This window comes from Rhincodon typus, chromosome 13 (assembly GCF_021869965.1).
Source record: "Rhincodon typus isolate 14 chromosome 13, sRhiTyp1.1, whole genome shotgun sequence".
Lineage (NCBI taxonomy): Eukaryota > Metazoa > Chordata > Chondrichthyes > Orectolobiformes > Rhincodontidae > Rhincodon > Rhincodon typus.
The window spans coordinates 59,374,608-59,396,503 of record NC_063344.1 but is presented as its reverse complement, the minus strand read 5'-3'; the positions used below and the strand labels follow the sequence as shown (position 1 = coordinate 59,396,503).

Genomic DNA, 21,896 nt, shown 5'->3' with positions numbered 1-21,896 from the left:
ATATATGGGCATAAAAGAGACACACATAATCTCACTAAAGTGCTGTCCATCTTATCTTCCTTGATATGCTATTAGAACCTCAATCCTTTTCTGTTTCTTAACTGTTTTTCCTTTGTACCATTCATGCATCTTTAGTGAAGGACACATTATCCAAGGTGACTTGATCGAGCACCTTTCAAGGGTATCTGTATATGGTATCATCATACTAATAATGAACACTATCGCATTGTTGTCGGGAAATAAATCTGTCTGGCTCACTAACATCCTTCTGGAGAGGAAACCTACATGTGACTCCAGGGCTGATCCATGAAAATGTGGTTGATTTTTAACTACTCTCTGAATTGAGTTGACAAGTTAATAGGAAACTAATGATGAGGCCCTACCAGTGATGCTTGCAAACAAAAGCAAATAGAAAAAAGACTAACTAAGCCCAATTCAATTCCAATGATGTCCTTCTTATCCAAGATATGATTATTCAATTTTTATTCTTCCTGTCATCCAATACATTATTGTCCTAGGCTCTAATGTGATCTAATATCATTTGAAAAGCTATCTATGTGTGCAATTCCTCATTAAGATTGAAGTAAATGACAAATCTTTATAAAATACAGATAGTGACATGGCTGTGTAGCAATGTTAATTGTGTGCGCAGTGAGCTGCTGCTATATTCTTGGTAAGACTGAGTTAATTTGAAAATTTATACAGTCATCAATGTGTATTTCTCAGCGTGTCAGGAGGAGTTTGTGCTCTGAAATATTGAACCTCAATTAGAAATCTAATGAAAGGGGGTATGTAAAGATTAGACTGCTGAATCTTTAGAAAGCCACGTTGGAAATTAGACTTTGAGTGAGGGAACTTGTGCTGCAGCATTTGTGCTGATTCTGAACTTACTTCTGAGATTTGAACATGCTTGAGCAGGGACACAAAGAGTAATTTCTTAACCAGCTGTATGTTTGTGATAGCATGGAAAAACAACTGGAAAACGCCGAGTATAATTGAGTGCTGTGTCCATACAGGATTCCTAAGCAGCTGTTTCCCTCCCAAAACTCTGGAGTCGGGGGTGGTTGGTCAGGGTCAAGACTTATTTTAGTAGGAGGATATCCTGATACCAAACACGAAATTTTAAGGGGAACTCATTTCCTTTCAGATGAGCAGAAGCAGGAGAAGGTCAAATAGCAGAGGCGATAGATGTATTTAATGTGTTATTTCTGGAATAATACTCCAGTCCAGACAGGCCCATGCAACTTGTTAACATTGGTCTACTTGTATCTTCAAAGGCATTAAAGGTATTGACATGTTATCTCACGTTAGAAACATTTTTACACAGTTGGCTTGTAACTGACAGCAAGCACCTGGATTTCCCTTCTCTGTCAATTACAAACAGCTCAAAGACCATTGGTTATGTATAATAGACTTATTAAAACATCGGCCTGTGATTCTGTCAGGATTGCTAAGATATTTCAGTCATGTAAATGCAGTCACCAGTCTATTAAAAACTACTGCTCATTCTGAATGGAACAGTGAAGTAACCCAGATAATGAGCAGAGATAAGAAATGGCTCTTTATCCTCAGATTTTGTTTTGAGTGTGTAAGCTAGGCTGTCACTTAAGTGCGTACTGAGAGAGGAATGCAATATTGGAAGTACTACCACTGGGATGAAATGTTAAACCTAGGCTCTATCTGCCTGTTCAGGTTGATGCCAAAAGATCTTGTGGCAGTGTATTTCAAAAGCAAAAAATACTGCAGATGTGGGAAATCTGACATAAAAACAACATGCTAGAGAAGCTCAGCAGGTCTAGGAGCATCTGTTGAGAGAGAAAGAGTTCATGTTTTGAGTCTGATATGTCTTCTTCAGAAAGTCATATCAAATTCAAAACAATAACCTCCATTTTTCTCTCTGCGGGTGCTGCCAGACCTGCTGAACTTCTCCAGCATTCGGTGGTTTTATTGCTGTGCCTCCTGCACCCTCACTGACCTAAGTCTGCCAATGATTACAACAAACAAAATCCCATTTCTTTGTGGAGAATCTTGTTTGGACAAATCAGGGGCTGTGTTTATCTGTGGTACAACATTTCCAAATTAACCTGCTGGCTGTGAAAGAAGGAAGAGAAGAACTTGCATTTGTGTAGCATCTTTCATGATTTCAAGTTGACCCAAATTGTGTTCCAGCCAATGGAGTTTTTGTTTTGGATTGTAATCTCTGTTGTAATAGTGTAAACACTCTGAGGTTGCCTTAAACCGGAGTGTTCTGCAAATGTTCATTCATTCCATCCATCTGTGTCCTCATTTGTATGTTGCATGATCACAAGATTGCGTATTAGTTTTCTTGTTTGTGTGCATCCTGTTTTTAAAAAGAAGTGTCATTAAACATTTCTGAAGATGCTAACACCGTTCAATGATTATTAAATGTTGTTTGGCAGTGGCTAAATGTGTGTAGCAGACACTCATGGGGCTCAAATTAATGGTGCTTAAAAATTTGACATTGGAGAGAAACAGAGAGAAATGGAAGATTGAAGTCAGTGAAAGAGATGGGGAGATAGAGGTGTCAGATATTGAGACAGATGAGAAAAATACATTATGAGGCAGAGGGACCGAGACTGGGGACAGGTCACAACAAAGACTGAGTGGGGTGAAAGGGGGATGGTGAGAAAGAGAAACTCAAGATAAAAGAAATGAATTTCAGGCAGAGAAAGATTTGGAAAAGAGATTAAATGCATACTGTGATGACCAAATACTGAGAGAGAGAGAGAAGTTAAAGAAACAGCAGGTGCATGAAAGGAACAAAAACACATTACTGGGGCAGAAAAAGAAAAATGTCAGGGAATAGGGAGAAAATCTCACCCAGAAAGAAAAAGGGGCAAATCTAAGAAAGAGAGACCGCACAGGGGAAGCTAAGTATTCCATAGACAAATGCAAAGAGATGATAGTGAAACATAATCAGGTTGACAAGGAGAAAGTTCAAGGAATGGATAACGTTGCTGCAGAAGGTACATGAACAGTCTAGGAGGCCTGAGCAATTAGTAGACCAAAATCATACAATCAAGGACATAAGCAAACATCTGAGAGATATAAAGTGTGATACATCGGGATAAGAGCACAGTGGAATCTACAGACATTGAGGTGATGATCAAATCTCTTAGAGGAGCATGAAGAAATGAGATGAATTGACAGAAAGGGACAGACATATCAGAAAAATTAATACTTTCACTGAGAAAACAAGATTTCTGAGAGAAACTACATCTTTGAGATAGAAAGACACTAACACGGAGAGCTCACAGCAATGCAATTAATATGATATTGAGCACTCACTGTGCGCAGCACGGCTGGTTTTAAAATTTCTGAGCCATGTAAAATTATAGATTTTAATTATGTTATAGATATTGAATCAGTTTATAGCCATGTAAGGTGAGCCTCGCGTAAGCCAACCACTCTACTCTGGCCAAAATTCTGGAGGAAACGACTCATGTTTGACAGACTGAGCCAGAGAGTGGAACTCTTGATTTTAATGCAGGCTGACTTGTACCTTGTTCATATGCAAATATTGTGTGGGAGGCTGGAAGCTTTGGAAGAGCAGAGAATGGAATGAAATGAAGGTGGGTGAGTGAATGAACGAGGTCCACATCGTATTGGAATACCTGCCACCACTATGACTTGTACAATGATTGGTCCTTGTATTTTTGTCTTCAAAAGAAGTGTGGGAGCATTTACAGTGGTTTATGTGTAAGCCTGTTGGAGGCCAGATGAAATCCTCCAGATAAAATTAAGGCTGCATTTTTAGGGAGCTCCAGGAGGGGAAGCTGTCATGTCAGTTGTATAAGGTAACCATTCTAAAAGTTGGTGTTGGAGACTTCATTAAACTCCACCCAATCTGATGTTGTTACACAGTCTTGGGTGGGGAAAAGAGGATCATAACCCATGGTATTGATGATCAGTGTCTCCTGATGGCCATTATATCTAACTGGTCAATGTTGCTTGTACCTATCATGCAGTAAACAACATCTTGTTAAGACAAGTGTCTGTTCTCATTAAGACTCACAAGTGGTTCGTCCTTGGCCACTGTTAACCGAATAGATCTCCTGCAGACAATGCTTCTCTCAGATGGGGCCTCCTTCGTGGTAGTGCCCCTATCAGCCGTATTATTTTTCACTTTCAAGCAGCTGATGCAACTGAACAGCTTGTTCGGCCATTTCAAAGGGCAGTTAAGAGTCAACCACATTGCTGTGACCAGACCAAGTGAAAAAGGCAATGTCCTTCCCAGAAGGTCATTAGTGAACCAGGATGAGCTTCACAACCATTGCTTCATGATCATCATTAGACTCTTCAAGTCCGTATTTTTATTGAATTCAAATTCCACCATCTGCTGTGGTGGGATTCAATCCTACATCCCCACAACATAAGTGTCTGGATTACTAGTCCAGTGACAATACCACTAGGCCATTGCCTCCTGCCTGTTCCTGGCCAGAATTTCAGTGTTCAAGTGCCATCTGCCCCAGAAGTGCCAGAATGGGTTGACTAGGCAATATCTAAGAAAGGAGGATTGGTGGTAGCTGTCTATTCTGATAATTAGCTGATAATGACTGGTTCTGCATCACACAAAACAGTGTTTTGTTGATTATTGTTGTTTTAAGTTCTAACACCTCTCTATGTTGCCTTTGCCTCCTTTCCCTGCCTATCTCATTCATGAGAGACACCAGGGATTCACTATCTAATATTGCAGGAAGTCTCCTTTTCCGACATTGCAACAATGAACATAATTCGAACATACTTCATTGACCAAATAACACTTTGTCAGAGCCTGAAGTCATGAAGGGTGCTAGATAAGTGCAGGTTCTTTCATATATCACATGCAAATATAGAATCAAACGTTGTTTTTCTCTCTGAGACCTAACGTGTTTTAATCTGTCAGAATTGCATCTAGCCACCAACTCTTGGCTGCACTCATTCCATTAACCAGCAGTGGAACCCGCAGTGTCACACAGCCAAGGAATTGCTTGCCTACAAATGAAAGGAACTGGTGTTGGGAAATTAAATGAGTAATTCCCCTTCTACAAAGTAATTAGCTCATTTGTACATGAAAAACTGCAGCAACAAATTGCATGTATGTCGCGTCTTTAATGGAGCAAAAATTCTCAAGGCACTTAATGTTATTATCCCATTGCTATAGGCACCTGAGTTTGAAGGCAAAGGGGCAGAGTGAGATATAAAAATGAATCAGTTAGCCTCACTTTCATATGCTGACCCAGTGCCATTAAATACAACACAGCATTATGGAGCCTGTACAGCAGACGATTGCCTCAAACTGGCAATTGAAATTGGCACAGGACCAGAGGGACCCCTGTGAGACAAAGAGCAGAGACTTGGGATGATATTGAGGCTGAGGTTTCATTCAAACAGCTTGTTGAATAATGAATTGGTTCACGAACAGCCCAAGTTCAGGAGCTGCTTGTGACCTCAGCTGGTTTGTGTGACCTTCTGTCATTAATCACACCGGGAAGTGGGGGGAGGAGGGCGTTGCTTTCAAGGTTACATTTGCAGCATAGCTGTCCATCAGAGAGATCCAGTGATTCTTTCATCTGCTCTGATGTGGACATACTTGGGATTGCCTTTCATTCACAAATTGGGGTGGGGGGTTCACATTATCATGACTAATATACTCCTCAATCTGTGCTGAAACTACTTGAGATCTCCATGGGGAAAATTCCATATTCATCGCTTTTTCACAGAAAATTTGCATCACAAACAGTGCAGGACTTTAGCAGGAAAACTTACTGGGGGTCAGTAGTTTATTTTCCCTCTCTCTTCCTTTTGACTCTCCTAGTAATATATTCCAGGCCTCTGCATCGAGCCTGATGTTCACCTCTTTCAGTGAGATTGCTGGGGGACGCTATTTTGAGCAGAAAGAATTACATAGATATTTTAATCAGTCTGTTTAGACTTGTTACAATATACCTCTGAGATAGGTGGGATTTGAACTCAGCTTCTGAGCCCAGACGTATGGACACTACCAGTGTACCATAGACTTCTCCAGATGGGATTATACAGATATTTTACAATCTATAGATAGATTTTAAATTAGTAAGGGGAATCAAGGGTTATGGGGAGAAGGCAGGCGAATGGGGTTGAGAGCTAAATCAGCCATGACTGAGCAAACTCGATGGGCCACTTGGTCAAATTCTGCTCCTATATCTTATGATCTTATGAACCTGTTCGGAAATGTTATGATGCATCTCTGCAGCAAGTGGGACCTGAACCTGGCTGTCCTGACTCAGAGGTAGGGACCATACCACTGACCACAAGAGACACTCACAAGGAATTATATGTACTTTTACTAATGCCCAACTCACAGAAACTCATTTACATTGATGGTTGGATGCAACTTATATTGTGATCAGTTTCTCTGAGGGACAGCTGTCCCTTCAGGCTTTGCTGCTCTTTAGGTCTCGCACTTTCTCTCTTTTTTTGAACCTGTAGGCCTCACTTTCTCCATAAACCTCTTAGAAGCCCATTTGTGGAAAACAGAACGGATACAGCAACACAGTTTTGTGTCACATCATGCATGTCGGATGGAGAGTTTGATGCAAACACATTTTTCAGAACTGCACCCTATTGACGAGACCTAGCTGTCTATTTGCATTTTCTGCACAGATTGGTTCAGCAGGAAACAATCTTTGTGTTTTTTTACAAAAAAGGTAAACAGTGACTCTAGAATCATCCCTGTTTGGGGGGCATAGGGGTAGCAGTGGTGGAGACAACTGGGGTGAAATCCATGTTTCCTTCCCTCATCTTTGAGTGGATATGGACTACTTAAGCATTCTAGCCAAAAGACATGACAAAGACTAGCCGACATTGAACTTGTATCGTTGGTGCCAGCAACACACCCGACTGAAGAGCACTGTTAGTGAGAGGTTTACCATTAGATTTCAGTTGAAATCTCCCTGAAGAATAGCCTTGGGAAACCAGTCCATGAATGAATGGTTAGTGTCTTTGCTTTTTGCGTCCTTCAGATCTATTCTTCATGTCTCTGAATATCTTAACTGCTGTTGTTGAGAAAGAAACATCTTTGAATGAAGTGGTAATGTACTTGGTTGTTCGAGATCCATTCCAATCTCTACAAGCATAATTGAACGGCATTTGTGAAGAAGACTCCAGAGCAGTGCGATTGAACCTAATGTGTGATCTGAAGCTGTGCAATTTCTGCTGAATGAAATAGTCAGTCTTTACCTCCTGCCAAAAACCACATCACTCACACAGATGTTCTGGGGATTTCCAGTGTTAAGTTTTGTTTTGGATGACTAGAAAGTCTGGTCAGTTGTCGCTTGTCACTGTCTGGGCATGTAGATTAGGAAAAAAAGAGGACCTTCACAAATTAGAACAGTCAATTGCATGGGATATAAATTGTTGACCACCACAGTCCTGGGACAGTGACCAGGTATGATTCATGGAACAGGTGCTTAATTCTCTCCCCTGACTGCACCCCCACCCCACCTCCACCCCCTGCTACGAGATATGAGACTTTCAGCAGTCTATCAATCTCCTTCTGACGCTCTCATTATGTTTGTATTGAATTAAAGCAAATCACGGCTGATGCCAGGACAAAGAGGAGTAAATATTGTGTTTTAGACCATAGAACATAGAACAGTACAGCACAGTACAGGCCCTTCAGCCCACGATGTTGTGCCGAACTTTTATCCTAAACCTAATGTCTATCTAACCTCCACCCCTACCTTATGCTAGCATCCGTATGCCTGTCTAATAGCTGCTTAAATGCCCCCTATGAGGCCAAAAACTAATTGCTCCTTCAATAAACATCAGCTGCTACTTCAACACTCACTGGTAAAGGGTGAAGCATATATTGCCTGTTGGTGCTGTTTTGCAGATCTTGAATGAAGTTGGTATTGTATGTTAAGAGGTCAGTTCGCTCAGTTGGCTGAATGACTGGTTTGTGCTGCAGTGTGACACCAATAACATGGGCTTAATTCCCACACTGGCTGAGGTCTCTCCTTCTCAACCTCTCACCTCACGTGAGGGATGGGCAAGAAATGCTGGTCAGCCAGCAATGCCCACATCTCACAAATGAATAAAAAAAAGGCGTGGTGACCCCTGGGTTAAATCACCGCCAGTTGTCTCTCTCTAATGAGAGAGAGCCCTCTGGTCTCGTAAGACTATGGCAAATGTACCTGTGTACTTTATTTCAATGCTGACTTTGATGTGCCCTATCATCCATTAAAGGTGACCCATTGCTTAGAAACAATATGGCTGATTACAGTTGGAAAAATGCTTTATTTTCACCAGCTAATGATATCAGGGGATATGAATCAGAATCAGGTAAAACAGAATTGAGATCCAATTAACTAAGATCTAATTTTATGAATGGACAATCAATGCTGACCTAGCCCACGTCCCATGAACACATAAATGAAAATTGTATGGCTGTACAGGTTTGAGGGGCTGAATGGCCATTTGTTGTAGTTGTGCTCCTGTAACTGCACTTCTTCAGCTCTTAGTTTAGCAAAGGGCAGACTGTGGTGTGGATTCTGATGGAGAGTCTGGGCAGTTTGATGAGACAAATCACTGATATGTATCTTGGAGCTTAAGCGAGGAGTCACAATGTATATGTGGAATTTAATTTCATAACTAGGACATTGGGGTGCCTGAGTAAATACAGCCCTAATGCATTAGGTTCCTAGCTGAGAAAAAAATGTATTTGAATCCCAATGTTAGCTGTCACTTGGCTATTTGGGGAGAAGAGATTATCACCTTTGACGAAGTTGGCCAAATGAGTAAAGCTTAAATATCTCAGGGACTTTCTCAAATCTTTGGAACTTGCAACCTGACTTTACGGTTTTCAGTATGTCTCTTCTCATATTTATCATCTAATTGGAGAGCGTGGTTGGTAATAATAAGGTTGCCAAGAGGAAAGAGCTGAAATTTGAATTTTTGGCCCCCGTAGCGTTGTAGTTCAAACACTCGCTTCACAACATAATTTCTCTCTTCTTCCGAGTAACTTGGTCGTCTCTGTTTATCCTGATGGAAATCCTAATGTTTAATGTATTACTTTCAAAGTCTAAAAATGCTTGACACTCCAACAGTGGCACTTTGGAAGTATTTCACTTTATTTTCCTGGCATTTGTGGATCTCAAAATATCACTGAGGGGGGTACCTAAGGAGAAAGCATTTGTAGGACTTGCAGTGAAAGCAAGCAGTTGTGACTCACTCTTGCAGATGGCAACCTTCTGTCCTGTAAATCTGTCAGAGAAAGCAAGAACTGCAGATGCTGGAGTCAGGGATAACACAGTGTGGAGCTGGAGGAACACAGCAGGCCAGGCAGCATCAGAGGACCAGGAAAGTTGACATTTTGGGTTGGGAAACTTCTTCAGAATTTCTGCCTGGCCTGCTGTGTTCCTCCCTTCACACTGTGTTGTCCTATAAATGTTTCTTGATTCTCTGATAAATGGTGAAAGCTGGATTGACTGAATTTGCATTTGTTTAAAATGAGCGCCAGATTGATTGGGTTCATGGCTTTTCAAACTTACTTATGAAAACTCCAACTTGGGATCTCTTCGAGTGATTTCATTGCCAGAAATCTTTTCCTTTAATAGTTTTCATTATCTGTCAATTTTTCTCTTTGTTGTTCTTCATGTCTACTGGTAATTCACAGGGGTACAGTTTCGAGAAGTGTTAAGCAAAATTGGCTAAGGATGGCAATTTTCTTCCCTCAAGGACATGATGAACTAACTGACAATGGGTATATGGTCATCATTAGAATCTTAATTCCACATTTTCCTTGAATTCAAATTCCACACCTGCTATCATGGGATTCGAACCTGGGTCCCCAGGATGTTACTTGAGTCTTTGGATTAACAATCTAGCGATAATGCCACTGTGCTGTCACCTCACCATCAAGTGTCATATGATTTCCTGCAGGACACATGAGGAGGCTGGATTCCAGCAGAACAAGCACCCAAGAGGGTTCTCCACATATAGGATAGGGTTGACATGCTGTCATATGAAGCCCATACAGAAGTGAGGACAAACAGAGTTGTGTGAGTTTGAGGTATCAGTACTCCTGGGAGCTGAACTTCGCTTGTTATGTGCCTGTGATTGTCAGCTTCCCTATCTTTCCTGAAGATGTTCAATAACCTGAATTTGCTCTAAATTGCATTTCCCCTTGAAGTAACAAATCCAGGTCAAACACTGTTATGACTACCAGCTAGCAAGTTAAGGTCATTGAATGACACAAGGATAAAACGTTCACTTCAGAGAGAGACACATCTTTTGTTTGATGTTGGATGCATATGGAGCCATTGACTCATACAGCATAGAAAGAGGCTCTTTGGCCTACCATGCCTATGCCAACCAACAAACACATGCCACACTAATCCCATTTACCTGCAATTTGTCCATAGCCAACAATAACCTAGCTTTTAAGTGCTTATGCAGATGTTTCTTAAATGTTGCAAGAGTACCTGCCTCCTCCACCTTTCAGTCAGCACGTTCCATATTTCTATCTCCCCCTGAGTGAAAAGACTTCTCCTTAAATCTGCTGTAAATTTACATTTTCCCCTTGTTACTGACCATGAACACATGGGTCAGTGGCATATCTGAAGACCAACTTGGAATCACTTTGGAATTGATCCTGTTTTCTTTTCTATTAAGCTGGCTCAATGAGTAGAAACCTCCCCTCTTACACTGGAGGCTTCATGTGAAGAACCTCTTTACCATCAGTGGCAGTTGCTGTTCGCTGATTCGAGGATGGTATCTGTTCAGTTGTGATTTCCTGCCATGGGTCATTCTGGAACTGAGCAGACTGATTATTGTCCAACAGATCTCTGCGCTGATGAGGCAGGATGTTCTATGAGGAAGCGGATCCAGAGTGCAGGACTTGCTTTTCCTTTCCTTCTCGGTTCCTGTTCTGCCTCATCATTAAGATGCTGTAACTCAAAACATGGTGCAACACCGTAGACAAACTATTGCCATTCTAAATTATCAAGAACAAACTCCCCCCAAGTCATGCAGGTTAATGCTGCCACACTTTAAGGAGAACTTCAGAGTGTCTTTGAATCATTTTCTTTGCCCTCCTGAAGAATGTTGGTGACTTGAGAGTTGAGAAAAGAGGATCTGGAGGGAGGAGATGCTTTTCAGGTATCTGGGCTCAGCGTTCCAGTTCATCTTGCAGCTGCTTTTCATGGTTGCTTGCAGAGGTTGTTTGTGGAAGGACATCTGGCATTTACTTGTTGTTTCTTCCATTGAATCTGGATGATATGATCAAGACATTGCTGATAGAATTTTTCGAGCGCTCTTATATATCACTTGTGCAGTTTGGGTCATGCTGGACTGTGGCAAGGGCAATTGTTCAGCACCCTAAGACTTTTGTTGACTTATTGAGGAGGTCCTGTAGTCCGCTCTTGTTACAGTAGTGTGTACAAGCCTAACCTGGTGATGATTTCCCAGTCAGTGGAGAGAAGTTGGGGGGGTAGCTGCCAAGGTTTGGGAAGAACTCTACATATTCCAGTCTCTCGCCTTCAATACTTATTGCCCTGAGTGGGGTGTTAGAATAATTGGCTGATCAGGTATGAGATTTGTGTTGGCAAAGTTCTAAGTTCCGACTTATTTTTCTTCTGCGGAGTCAATGTTGGGAATGGCTTTGGAATGTCGATCAGAATGTATGGATAAACTAACGGGAATGGTAGCAATGTCAAAAGACAGGCTGAGCTTTTCCTTTGCAGAACTGAAGACTCTCTCTGGGAAAGATTCTGAGAAGGTTCATTGTCATCTCGTTCTGTACTTACCACCACCATTCTCCCCCACCCCCAGGCAAGTCCATTATGCCAGTGTCAGTTCTTGAGATCATCATGGACACAAACAACTTCAAACACAGAGTCAGGCTATTCAGCCCAAGACGTCTGTGTTAATGTTTATGCTCTGCCTGGACTTTCTCCCACCCTCCTTCATCAAACCCATCAATATATCCTTCTATCTCTTTGTCCTTCATTTCCTTATCTAGCTCTCAATGAATCTGTGGCGTTCACTTCAACATCTTGTGGCAACTATTCTGCGAGGAAGAACTTTCTTCTGAATTCCCTTTGACTCTGTCTTATATTTTAACCTCTTCAGGGATGTTCTGAATCAAAATTTGATCGCGGTCTAAATATTTCCTGTCAGTCTGTTTTACTGTCTCTGATGCTCCCTGTTGTTTTCTCTCTCTCCACATTTGTATCCGTTTACCCTGGGTGTTAAGCATCACCTGAGCAGAGGCTAGAGAGGACCTCACGATAAGTTAGAATTTGTCGGATTTCCTCCACCTTGATTGAAAGTTGAAAATTCCGACAGGTCCTTTCGCTGACTTGTGATGGTTGAGCTCCATGCTTAATTTCCAGGAAATGAAGATGCAAATTCAGCCTTGTTATCCCTATCTCTTTCATTTCAAGCCAGAGTGCCACTGATACTGTACAATAACATGCTTTAAACCAGGTCTAGCATCTTTAGTAAACAGTGGCTCAAAGATGCAAAGTGTCTGCAGCACACCACTTAAGTTCCCACTTCAAGTTATATTAGGAAGCACTTATTGATACAAGCAACCACGATCACACTGTGAGAGTGAATTGGTTGAAAGTGAATTTTTCACATTTGTAGACCATTAATAGTTAAAACTCAAACCGGTCCCTGCACGTATTTAAACTGGTTTTATATCACATAAGACTTGTGCTTGGGCAGCAGGCTCCCATTGCGTGGTTTTGTGTAGCTGCTAACACCACCAAATTAAACTCGCTGAACGCAACAGGTTGGCTTGAGGTTGCCAGTGCTGCACGAGATCTCTAGCATTGCATGTCAGCAGCTCAAGCACAGCCCATAACTCACTATAAAAATAGCTTTACTTGAAATTTCAATTCAACGTTTATAGGCAAGAAACCAGAAGCCTCATTTTGTACTGTGTTGTTGGATACACGCTTGAAAAGACATTTGCCGGGCCAGGAGGAAAGAACAGGGGCTGGGTCTAATTTGGGTGGTTCTTTCAATGAACTACTGCAGGCACAATACACTGAGTGGTCTTCTTCCTATGCACTGTATGGTCCTACATGCAATGAAAACATGATGATTTTCCATGTGAATTAAACTGCAGCGTTGCATGCTTTAAGAAAAACAATTTGCCAGTACCAGCAACATATGGGTTAATTAAATTGATTATCAATTATATGTGGTTTAAAAATACATTGCTGACTATTGTGGTTTGTATGTCCATGACCAGCACAACCAAATGTAATTAAATCTGTGTGACATTATCTTGGCCCAAACTGGCTTATTTCACTCTGAATTCAGCCTGGTGAGTAAGCGACCTGTTACAACTTCATCTGTTACTGGCCCAAATTGGGTAACAACACAATGTTGCCCTCGTCTATATGTGGTGTATATTTTGTGTTAAAAGCGTTATTAATCAGTCAGATGGGTGCATTAGCCATGGAAGATTTATTCATGCAGGAGAGAGGCATTAACTTTGAGAGCAGTAATTTGCCAGGTTTCCACTCACTGAGAGAGCTCCATGAAGCTGGACAATTGGCTCTCCTATACATCTACCAGTGCCACATTGAGAAAGAACATTTATTTTTGCTGCAGTTTGCATTATGGTATCTGTTGTGTGATTTGCATTTGGTGCAAAAGTGTGAGTTCACCAGGTAAACAATGTTTCATTTAAATTTTATACAACTGCATCCAATTGTTGTAATTCATTATATTACGTTTTACACTCTGCTGTGCATTTGTGCAAATGGAAAGTGTGGGTCAGCTGATAGGTTCACATGTTAAATTGAGTACAGTCCCCAACAGAATTTAGCTGCAATTCTCCTGTTGCTCCATTCGAGAGTCAGTACTGCCTCAAACAAGCAGGGGTTGGGTTTGATCCTCTTACCAACTCTTCCATGCTTTCCTTCCCTCTCCACTATCTGCCATAACTATTTACCATTCTTCCACACCTAACTTTTCATTCTATTTGTGACTCATTACCATTTCCTTCAGTCCTGCTCTTTTGTGAGTTAATTGCTTTTTGTCCTGTATTCTCTCATAGCTCTCTCCCTTCTGTTTGCTCCTTCTCTTTTCTCTTTTGCTTTAACCCTGCTTGCTCTAGGGAGTTAATCTCTTCAAATCTTCTAGCTGGGACACAAGGACATTGAGATGAAATACTGCCACAGGTGCTGCCTGACCTGCTGAGGGCTTCAAACATTTTCTGTCTTATTTCTCAGTCTTTAGCACCCATTTTAGTTTTGATTCCATCGAGCAGGCTGGGCTAAGACAGGTATGCTCAGCACTCCTGCAATTGACTTGAACTCTGTCCATTACCAATGGACAATGAAAAACCTATGGTTTGCCCAACTTCAATAGTTCCATAGTTGAGTGACTCTCCAATGTTTATTATGTTTCAAGTACATGTCAAAACAAAGATGTGAACAATATATTTGAGGCATGTAAGGCAGGTGCCTGTGAATCTGTGCCCAGGATTGAGCAGTCATGTCCAGGCAAGAGGGGTGAACAGAAGAATTTACTTTACAACTTTCCAAAACTATCACAACCATTTCGGCTGGAAATCTTGGCTGAAAAGACAGTCTCCCTTCTCCCCATAAGCTGACTTTTCACAAAGGATCTTTTCTGAAACCCAGCTGAGGGTGTTACTGCTCTGTAGGCTGGTGTTGTACGTGCCATTGTTCCTACATTTCAGTTGCACAATTCCCTCCAATGACTGGCAACAGGACAAAATGGTAATGAGAAAGATAATCAAGTTAAGCTTGCAGGAACAAACTGGCCTGAAAACGTTGCTACAGTAGACCAAGAACTAGGCACATTCTAAATAACTGCCAAAGTCTTCTTTTGAAATTTATTCTTTGCTGGAATCTGCATATCGCTGGCATTTAGCACGCATGCTTACTACCCTTTAATTTCCCTTGAACACTGTTCTTGCTATTTCAGAGGACAGTTCAGAGCAACCCATATTTCTGTGGATCTGCATTCACATGCTGCCAGGGTAAGGATGGCAGATTTCCTTCCTTCAAGGACCATTAGTGAACCAAATGGATTTTTATGACAACTGATGATAATTCATGGTCACCATTTCCTGAGATGAGCATTTCATTCCAGATATATTACTTCATTTTAAATTCTACCAGCTGCCATGATGGGATTTGAACCCATGTCACCAGATCATGAGTTTCGCTGTCAGGATGGCTAATTCAGTGACCTTAGTACTACTCCCCACGCCGTGCACGTAACAGCTGAGGCTTCATGCACAGTTCAGAGTCCAACCTGAAGTGGCTTTTGCCTCACATATTGAAAAAGTTTCAGCACACAGTGATACTTAACAACAAACTTATATTGCAGGTCTGTTGATTCCATTGGTTTTGCAATATGTGCTGACTCTAGGCCTCTGAAATCCACCCAATGTTCACCGCAATGTGCCTTTCACCGTGGTGACCAAGGTGGAATAGCCTGCCTGGGTTCCGAAGAAATGGGCATTCGTCATTTCTGCCCATTGCTTACCACCACCACCCCTTGTTGCATTGCCCCTTCCAAGAAAAGATGTTTCTTTACACCAATGGGATAGTTATGTTTCACTGCTGTTAAAATTGGGGTTAGCGTTGCTGGCTGTTCTGCAAAATAAAAAGGAAAGACATGCAAAAAAAGTAAAAAGTAATTCTCAACTTCCAGAGTGCCCTTTTTACGTCCTGAGGACTTCCCAAAACCACTGCTGTCATGAAGGAAAGAAGCAGGGAGTTTTAGCACCTCGTGTGATCACACAAGCAGCAATGAAACTAATGATCAGAATTAATCTGGTTTTAGTATTGGCTATAACATTAGTATTGTCCATCCATTGAAAGAACAACTTGCTCTTCATTAGGTAACATTATAGATTTTTTTTTGTATTCCGCTCTGAGGGCAGGCAGGCTGCAGAAAGATGCCATCTCTGACAGTGTAACATTCCCTCATTACAGTTCTGCAGTGGGACTACCAGTCTGGAATACACTCTGAAGTCTCTGGAGGGTGGTGAGAATGTAACCCATATCCTGCTGATTCAGAGGTGAGGGTTTCAACAACTGAGCCAAAGTTGAGATGTAAACCTTAATTTGCAGCCTTTTGAGATTGTGTTTGTGAAAGATTTAGTTTCATTTGTATCTCGCGACATTTTTAAAGCAGCATCATCTGTGCAAAACAAAAGCTGTTGGCAAAGTCCACTTGGCTTGTTTATGAGCAGTATGCTGACGTAGTTCTCTTTGAGATGTATATCACTTGCACATGACATTATGGTGACAAAAATGGAACACATCTATTCTCCTGAAACACAAAAGAACTGCTACTGTTAACGATGTACGTGTAACTGGTGACTCTGGGGAATGATACCTAAAATTTTCTCCTCTATATATTGTGGGTTTTGAATTAACAGCAGTGTTGATTTATTGTAAGTACTGTTAATCTATAGAGAAATGCTGGCACAGTGAAATCTGTCAGAGATGCACTAGAAATTTCAGGGAATGGGTGTCAGATAATTGATTTCTGCTCGTGAATGAGTTTTGCAGATTTGAATCGCTGAAATCTAAACAAGAAGGATGGTCTCCCTTTGCCAATGGTTTGGCACTTTGGGATCTCAGATGACTGTAGTATGTTTTTTTTTATTCATCGCAGGATGAGGGTGTCGCTGGCTATGTCAGCATTTATGGCCTTTCCCAATTACCCAGGGGGCAGTTAAGAGTCAACCACATTGTAAAGTCTGGAGTTGCATGTTGGCCAGACCTGTGAGGATGGAAGTTTCTCTCCCTCAAGTACATCAGTGAACCAGATGCGTTTTTCTGACAATTGACAATGGATTCATGGTCATCAGTCGATTCTTAATCCCAGATTTTTTTTTTGATTGAATCCAAATTCCACTATCTGCCATGGTAGGAATTGAACCTGCATCCCAAAACATACCTGGATTAAAAGTCCAGTGATAGTACCACCTGGCTGATACCTTGTTTGCAGTTTTTAAAGGTTGAAAGTGGGAATGAATGGCTTGGGCTAAGAAGGATACCTTTTCTGCAATAATGTGAAATCCCAAGGGCCTTGCGGGTGAAAGGAGTAGGACTGTTCAGGGTGCAGAACTGGGTGCTGTGATGGGGACGTCTGAATGTTGAATCACTGGGCGATGAGGGGTAAAGGACCTTTTCTTATCTCCACACTTATCCTTGTCATCCATTCATGACTATTCCCATTAGCTGAGATCCCATTTTTATCTGTTGTTGCTGACAATGTACCCATCCCACGATGTAAATAGCTTTCTCAGAAACTGTTCAGTATTATCAACTCAGTTACTAAGGGCATAAACTACAGCAAGACAATGAACCCAAAGCCAGTAATGTGGGTAATTAAAAAAAAATAAAAAAAACTCACAGACAGGAAGAACTTGGGTTCAGAAAAGCAATCGGCGATTTGACAATTACTAGCATTCGGTAGCACTCTCGGTACCTCTCTTATGTATTTGTAAGGTGCATGAATTTCAGAACTATGCCTTGGTGTCAGCTATACAATGGAAAGATAGCTTGTGTGCTTTGTTCATTTATTTTTTTTAAATACAGTGATAAACACATCTGAGAAATTCCATTGAGCTGAAGGAGCGCAGTCTCGGTGGAATGAACATTGTAGCCTGGAAACATCTGTTAACTGTCTGCGAGAAAATTAGTTATTGCAGAGAAGTGCTACAACCCATTTCAGTCAGTGCATCTGAGAGTTTAGGCTCTTCTTTTGTGACTTTTTTGAAACCTTTTTTTAGCTTTTGATTTTTTTTTCCCATTAAATATGTCCTACGTGAAAGTTCTTGCTAAAACACACTAATTAAATATCCATGCAATACGATACAAACGTTTGTGTATTAACCCGCCTCTTACTGCTTTTAATTCCTTCCTGGATGCCACAATGTTTCACATCTGTGGGCTTTTTAAGAGGAGAGAGCATGTTCATTTGCTGATTTTGATGTAGATGCCATCATTAGCAGATCTGTCTTTCAAAAGAGTCTTGCATGTTCTGACTCTCCCCCCAGTGTTGCTATTTTGGTTAATACTGCATTATAGAGGCTGTACACCATTGCAATGCCATTCTGTGGCTTACTCTGCTGTTCAGGGAAGGGCAGAATAAGATTTTCATTTGATTAGGATTACGGGTGGATGTGTCAAAATATTCCATTGATTAAAAAAGTACCGTTTTCCAGTGGACTCAATGGCCTCAATATGTAGACCAGAGGGATCCAATTTTGGCCACTGGTCTTTGCTGAATTAAGAACATCAGGAATAGGAAAAAATGAACTTGGTACAAGAGCTAAATCCACTTCCCTCTTGGAAAAAAACACAATGTTTTGACCTTCACCAGTTTGACTGGTTGTGAATTCTGCAGTTTAACTGTCAGTCATGAAAGGTTTACCCCTTATCGTTAAACTATGACCCTGTTTCTGGACTCCCCCACCATTGGGAACATTCTGCATCTAGCCTGTCTAGTCCAACCTGTTAGAATTTGATAGGTTTCTGTGAGCATCAGGCAGTGCCTCACAGTCCAGTAACTCTTTCTGGAATTTCTCCTCCGCCTCCTCCTGTGTCAGGGTAAGAAGACGGTGGAGCTTAGCAGAGACACCTTCTTTGGCATGTAGCCAATTCATCCTTATCAAAGAATGAAAAATGGCCCTTTTGGGGAAGATACAGGAGAGAGACTGGTGGCATGGAACCATGCTGTAACCAGAGACAGCTTCTCAGGAGAAGATGGGATAGAGCAAGAGGGGAGGAAAAATAAATCTGTGACAATTAATTTTTAAGAATCTCTCAGCTATTTTCAGACAGCTAAAAGCCTTGAGTTTATATTAGTAATGCATGTGATTCATTCAAATACATACATCTCTGAATATACAACTCCCTCATGGCAGGTATGCTCTGTGGTTTCCAAATAACGATTGGACACTTGTAGAAAGAGCCAGATAATTGTTAGATCCATGTAGCGACAGAAGAGGAGGTGGCTGTGAAACAAATTGGGAAAATCTCTTTAAAAAATGTCATGGGCCAGACTTCACAAAAAGGTGGCTCGGAATATAATATGAAATTGTACTGAGGAAGTAGAACCACTGGATTTGACTATTGACTAGTGAAGTTAATTTGGGGCTGATGTCAAGTGAGTTCGTTATGATCAAAGAGCGATCATTCGCATGGGGCAACGGCCAGCTAGAGGAGTGGATGCAAACCTCTTTAATCTGTTTGGAAGTAATTGGCTCCTGAAATGTTGTGAAGGAAGGGATAGGGTATTAGGAATTCTCCAGATAGCTACACTGAGGTAGGCTAAATCATCTTCCCCTCCTACAATTATCTTGTGATCGGAAAGTGCCCTCCGGCAGTTGGAGGTGGTGTGTGTTCTGAGTGTTAACCCTTATCCTGGCAGGTAATAGAAACTGAAACATCAGGAACGGAGGTCTCCGAGCTGCATAATATAAATGGCAGTGCAGCAGAAAGCGTTTTAATGAGCACAGAGATGTGTTTACGCACCAGACTGGAGATATGTGAAGCACCTGAAGTATGCTACTTAACTCCCAGGCTTCTCCCCATCATCTTTTCTGGAGCAATTCATGTGTTTCCACTGGTGCCCAATTTGTGCCTTGCGTGGGGAGAGGGAGATTGAAATACAACTGCATACACAATTTTCCAATTAGAAATCATCAGCCGGCAACCAGCTTATCTCCAAAGAGGGCTGCCATCATTTTCTACCACTGAACCTGCTGTGCTGTGAGCTAGAAGTGCTGGAAAATTGGACGGCTGAGAAACGGACAGCATTTGAATCACATTCCATCCCAACTTTTACATGTTGGAAATTCTATTTGAAAAGGGCTACATCTGTGCAATTGTTGGGTAATCACAGTGTTGAGTATTCCTATGGTCAGTTGTTTTCTTAGTGCAGTGTCTTAGTGGTGCTGGAACCAAGTGCATTCATTAAATGGCAGATCCCAGTGACACTGAGCAACGTGTTAGCTGAAGTACTTGCTTTTGGCCTGGTCTCTCAATTTTGCCAATTTTCACAGCTGGGCAAATATCTCAAAGAGCTTGGTCCTTGAATTGAAGAACTTTTCCAGTGATTATCCATCCCAATGGTGTTAGCTCCTCGATGAGAATTTTGTTTGCCAAGGGGAGGGTGGGTTCACATACGGGCAGGTTAAACCTCTGAGAAGTGGCATCTGGTTGGGAACTAACAGGATCCCAGTGGAAAAACTAGCCAGATGTCAAGGGTGGTTGTCAGTGGACAAACCCCTGGTTCTCTCTCTCCAGTGGAGTTCATGTTCAGTTCTGCAAGGCAAGAGCAGCGAATTATGAAGATGAGAAATATATTGCATCGAGAGGAAGAAAGGGCAACTTTTATGCTGGTTCTGTTTTATTCAGGAGGTTGATAGGTGACGTTCAGTGATGGTTATGCTATTGAATGGCAATGGAGGCGGTTAGATTCTGTTTTGTATGAGTGGTCATTGCTGGCACTTGTGTTGCACAAATGTTGCTTTCTATTTATCAGCTGAAGGCTAACTATTGCTTATTGGCAGGTACAACGTCAGTATCTGAGGTGATTTGTGAGGATGTTGTGTGTTCGGATGGAAATATCAGTTGATGCTTGGAGACAGTGGAACAGCTGGAGCTGCAAGAAGTTGTTCTGAGGGATGTTGCTGTGCAAGAGAATGCTGAGACACTGGCTTGGCACCTGAAAGTGTTTTACTTGCCTTCTGATGAGCCCAGACCTCCCAGGGTACTATATCTAAGTTTGAGGGATCACATTACTGCCACTTCCTTGGCCAGTTTCACCCACATCTGCTTGCTTTAAGAAGGCTGACCTCTTCCTCCTGACCTTGGGGAAAGACAATCTCACGTCAATTCCTCAGGTCCCATAGAAACATCTGAAGTTAGGAATTCAAGACCCAGCAAAGGGTTTATAATAATGGGTAAAGGCAGCTTTGCCATGTCTCCTTTTCAATCCTGTGATTGATTCCTGAGGCTGCAGCAATCTCCAATTCAGCCATTCTGACCCCGGACAGTGCTCCTTTAAATTAGAATTCTTCCTTGGACAGAAGGTGTGTCTACCTGCACGTTTTCTCTGATTGAGAAACCTGGATAAGGATGCTGATGTTAGAGCTAAGTGAAGAGGAGCATGGCCAAGTCTGTTGACAGAATAAACTGGTTCCCATCTCCTACCACACCCTTGGTGAAAATGGGTCTACAAAGGCAAAATCCCACCTTTTGTTTCACTCTTTTCATATGATATATAATTCGTTAGCGCCTTGCTTCAGAGTGTCTGGACAAGTGAAGGAGTTATCAAGAAGGCAAATATTGTTTGCAGAAATGGTTTCCCGATTAAATGTGGCATGAGGGCAGCCGTTACCTGCACCAGAGATGATAAACTGATCTGAGTAGGAATGCTAGCTGATCTCTTTTCACATTTTGGTCTGGTTTTTCTGTCAAATGTTGCTCTGATACTTATTTGCACATTGAGGAAGGGAAGATGTCATTGGCCTTGGGGAAATTCTGCAGAGCTCTATGGACAGGATGAACGCAACAGAACCTGCCAAAATGACAAGTTAGATTAAGACCAACTGTTTATTGTAATGTTGTTGGTCTGCTGTTCCGTCTGTTTACCCATTCAGCAGTGTTACAATTTCTCCTCATGTGAAACACAGTATCTTATTACTGGCCTCTCCCAATCACTGGGGAAGAGCATGTTCAAATACACCTTTTTTTTTGACTAAATCTTTGGCACAATAATCTTGAGATGTGCCTAATCCTGTTCTCATCCAAAACTCACATCTAGTAGAGCAGAGGCATTTGATAGCATGTGAAAATTGAATGCTGAATGAGTTTCCACCCGTCTCCCCCAAT

At 41.6% G+C, this 21,896-nt stretch overlaps 1 protein-coding gene across 8 annotated transcripts in view; it reads left to right on the top strand.

The window, feature by feature from the left end:
* The window catches only part of LOC109935897 (heparan-sulfate 6-O-sulfotransferase 1-like), a 310,111-nt gene that overhangs the window by 27,644 nt on the left and 260,571 nt on the right, over positions 1-21,896 (top strand). For 4 of the 8 annotated variants that reach the window (XM_048604340.1, XM_048604345.1, XM_048604341.1 and 1 more), the window contains exon 2: positions 15,975-16,060. The exons of the other annotated variants lie outside the window; for them this stretch is intronic. In XM_048604340.1, coding sequence (XP_048460297.1) covers positions 15,975-16,060 — 86 coding nt within the window. The remainder of the gene's footprint in view (positions 1-15,974; positions 16,061-21,896) is intronic. 8 annotated transcript variants of the gene reach the window in all.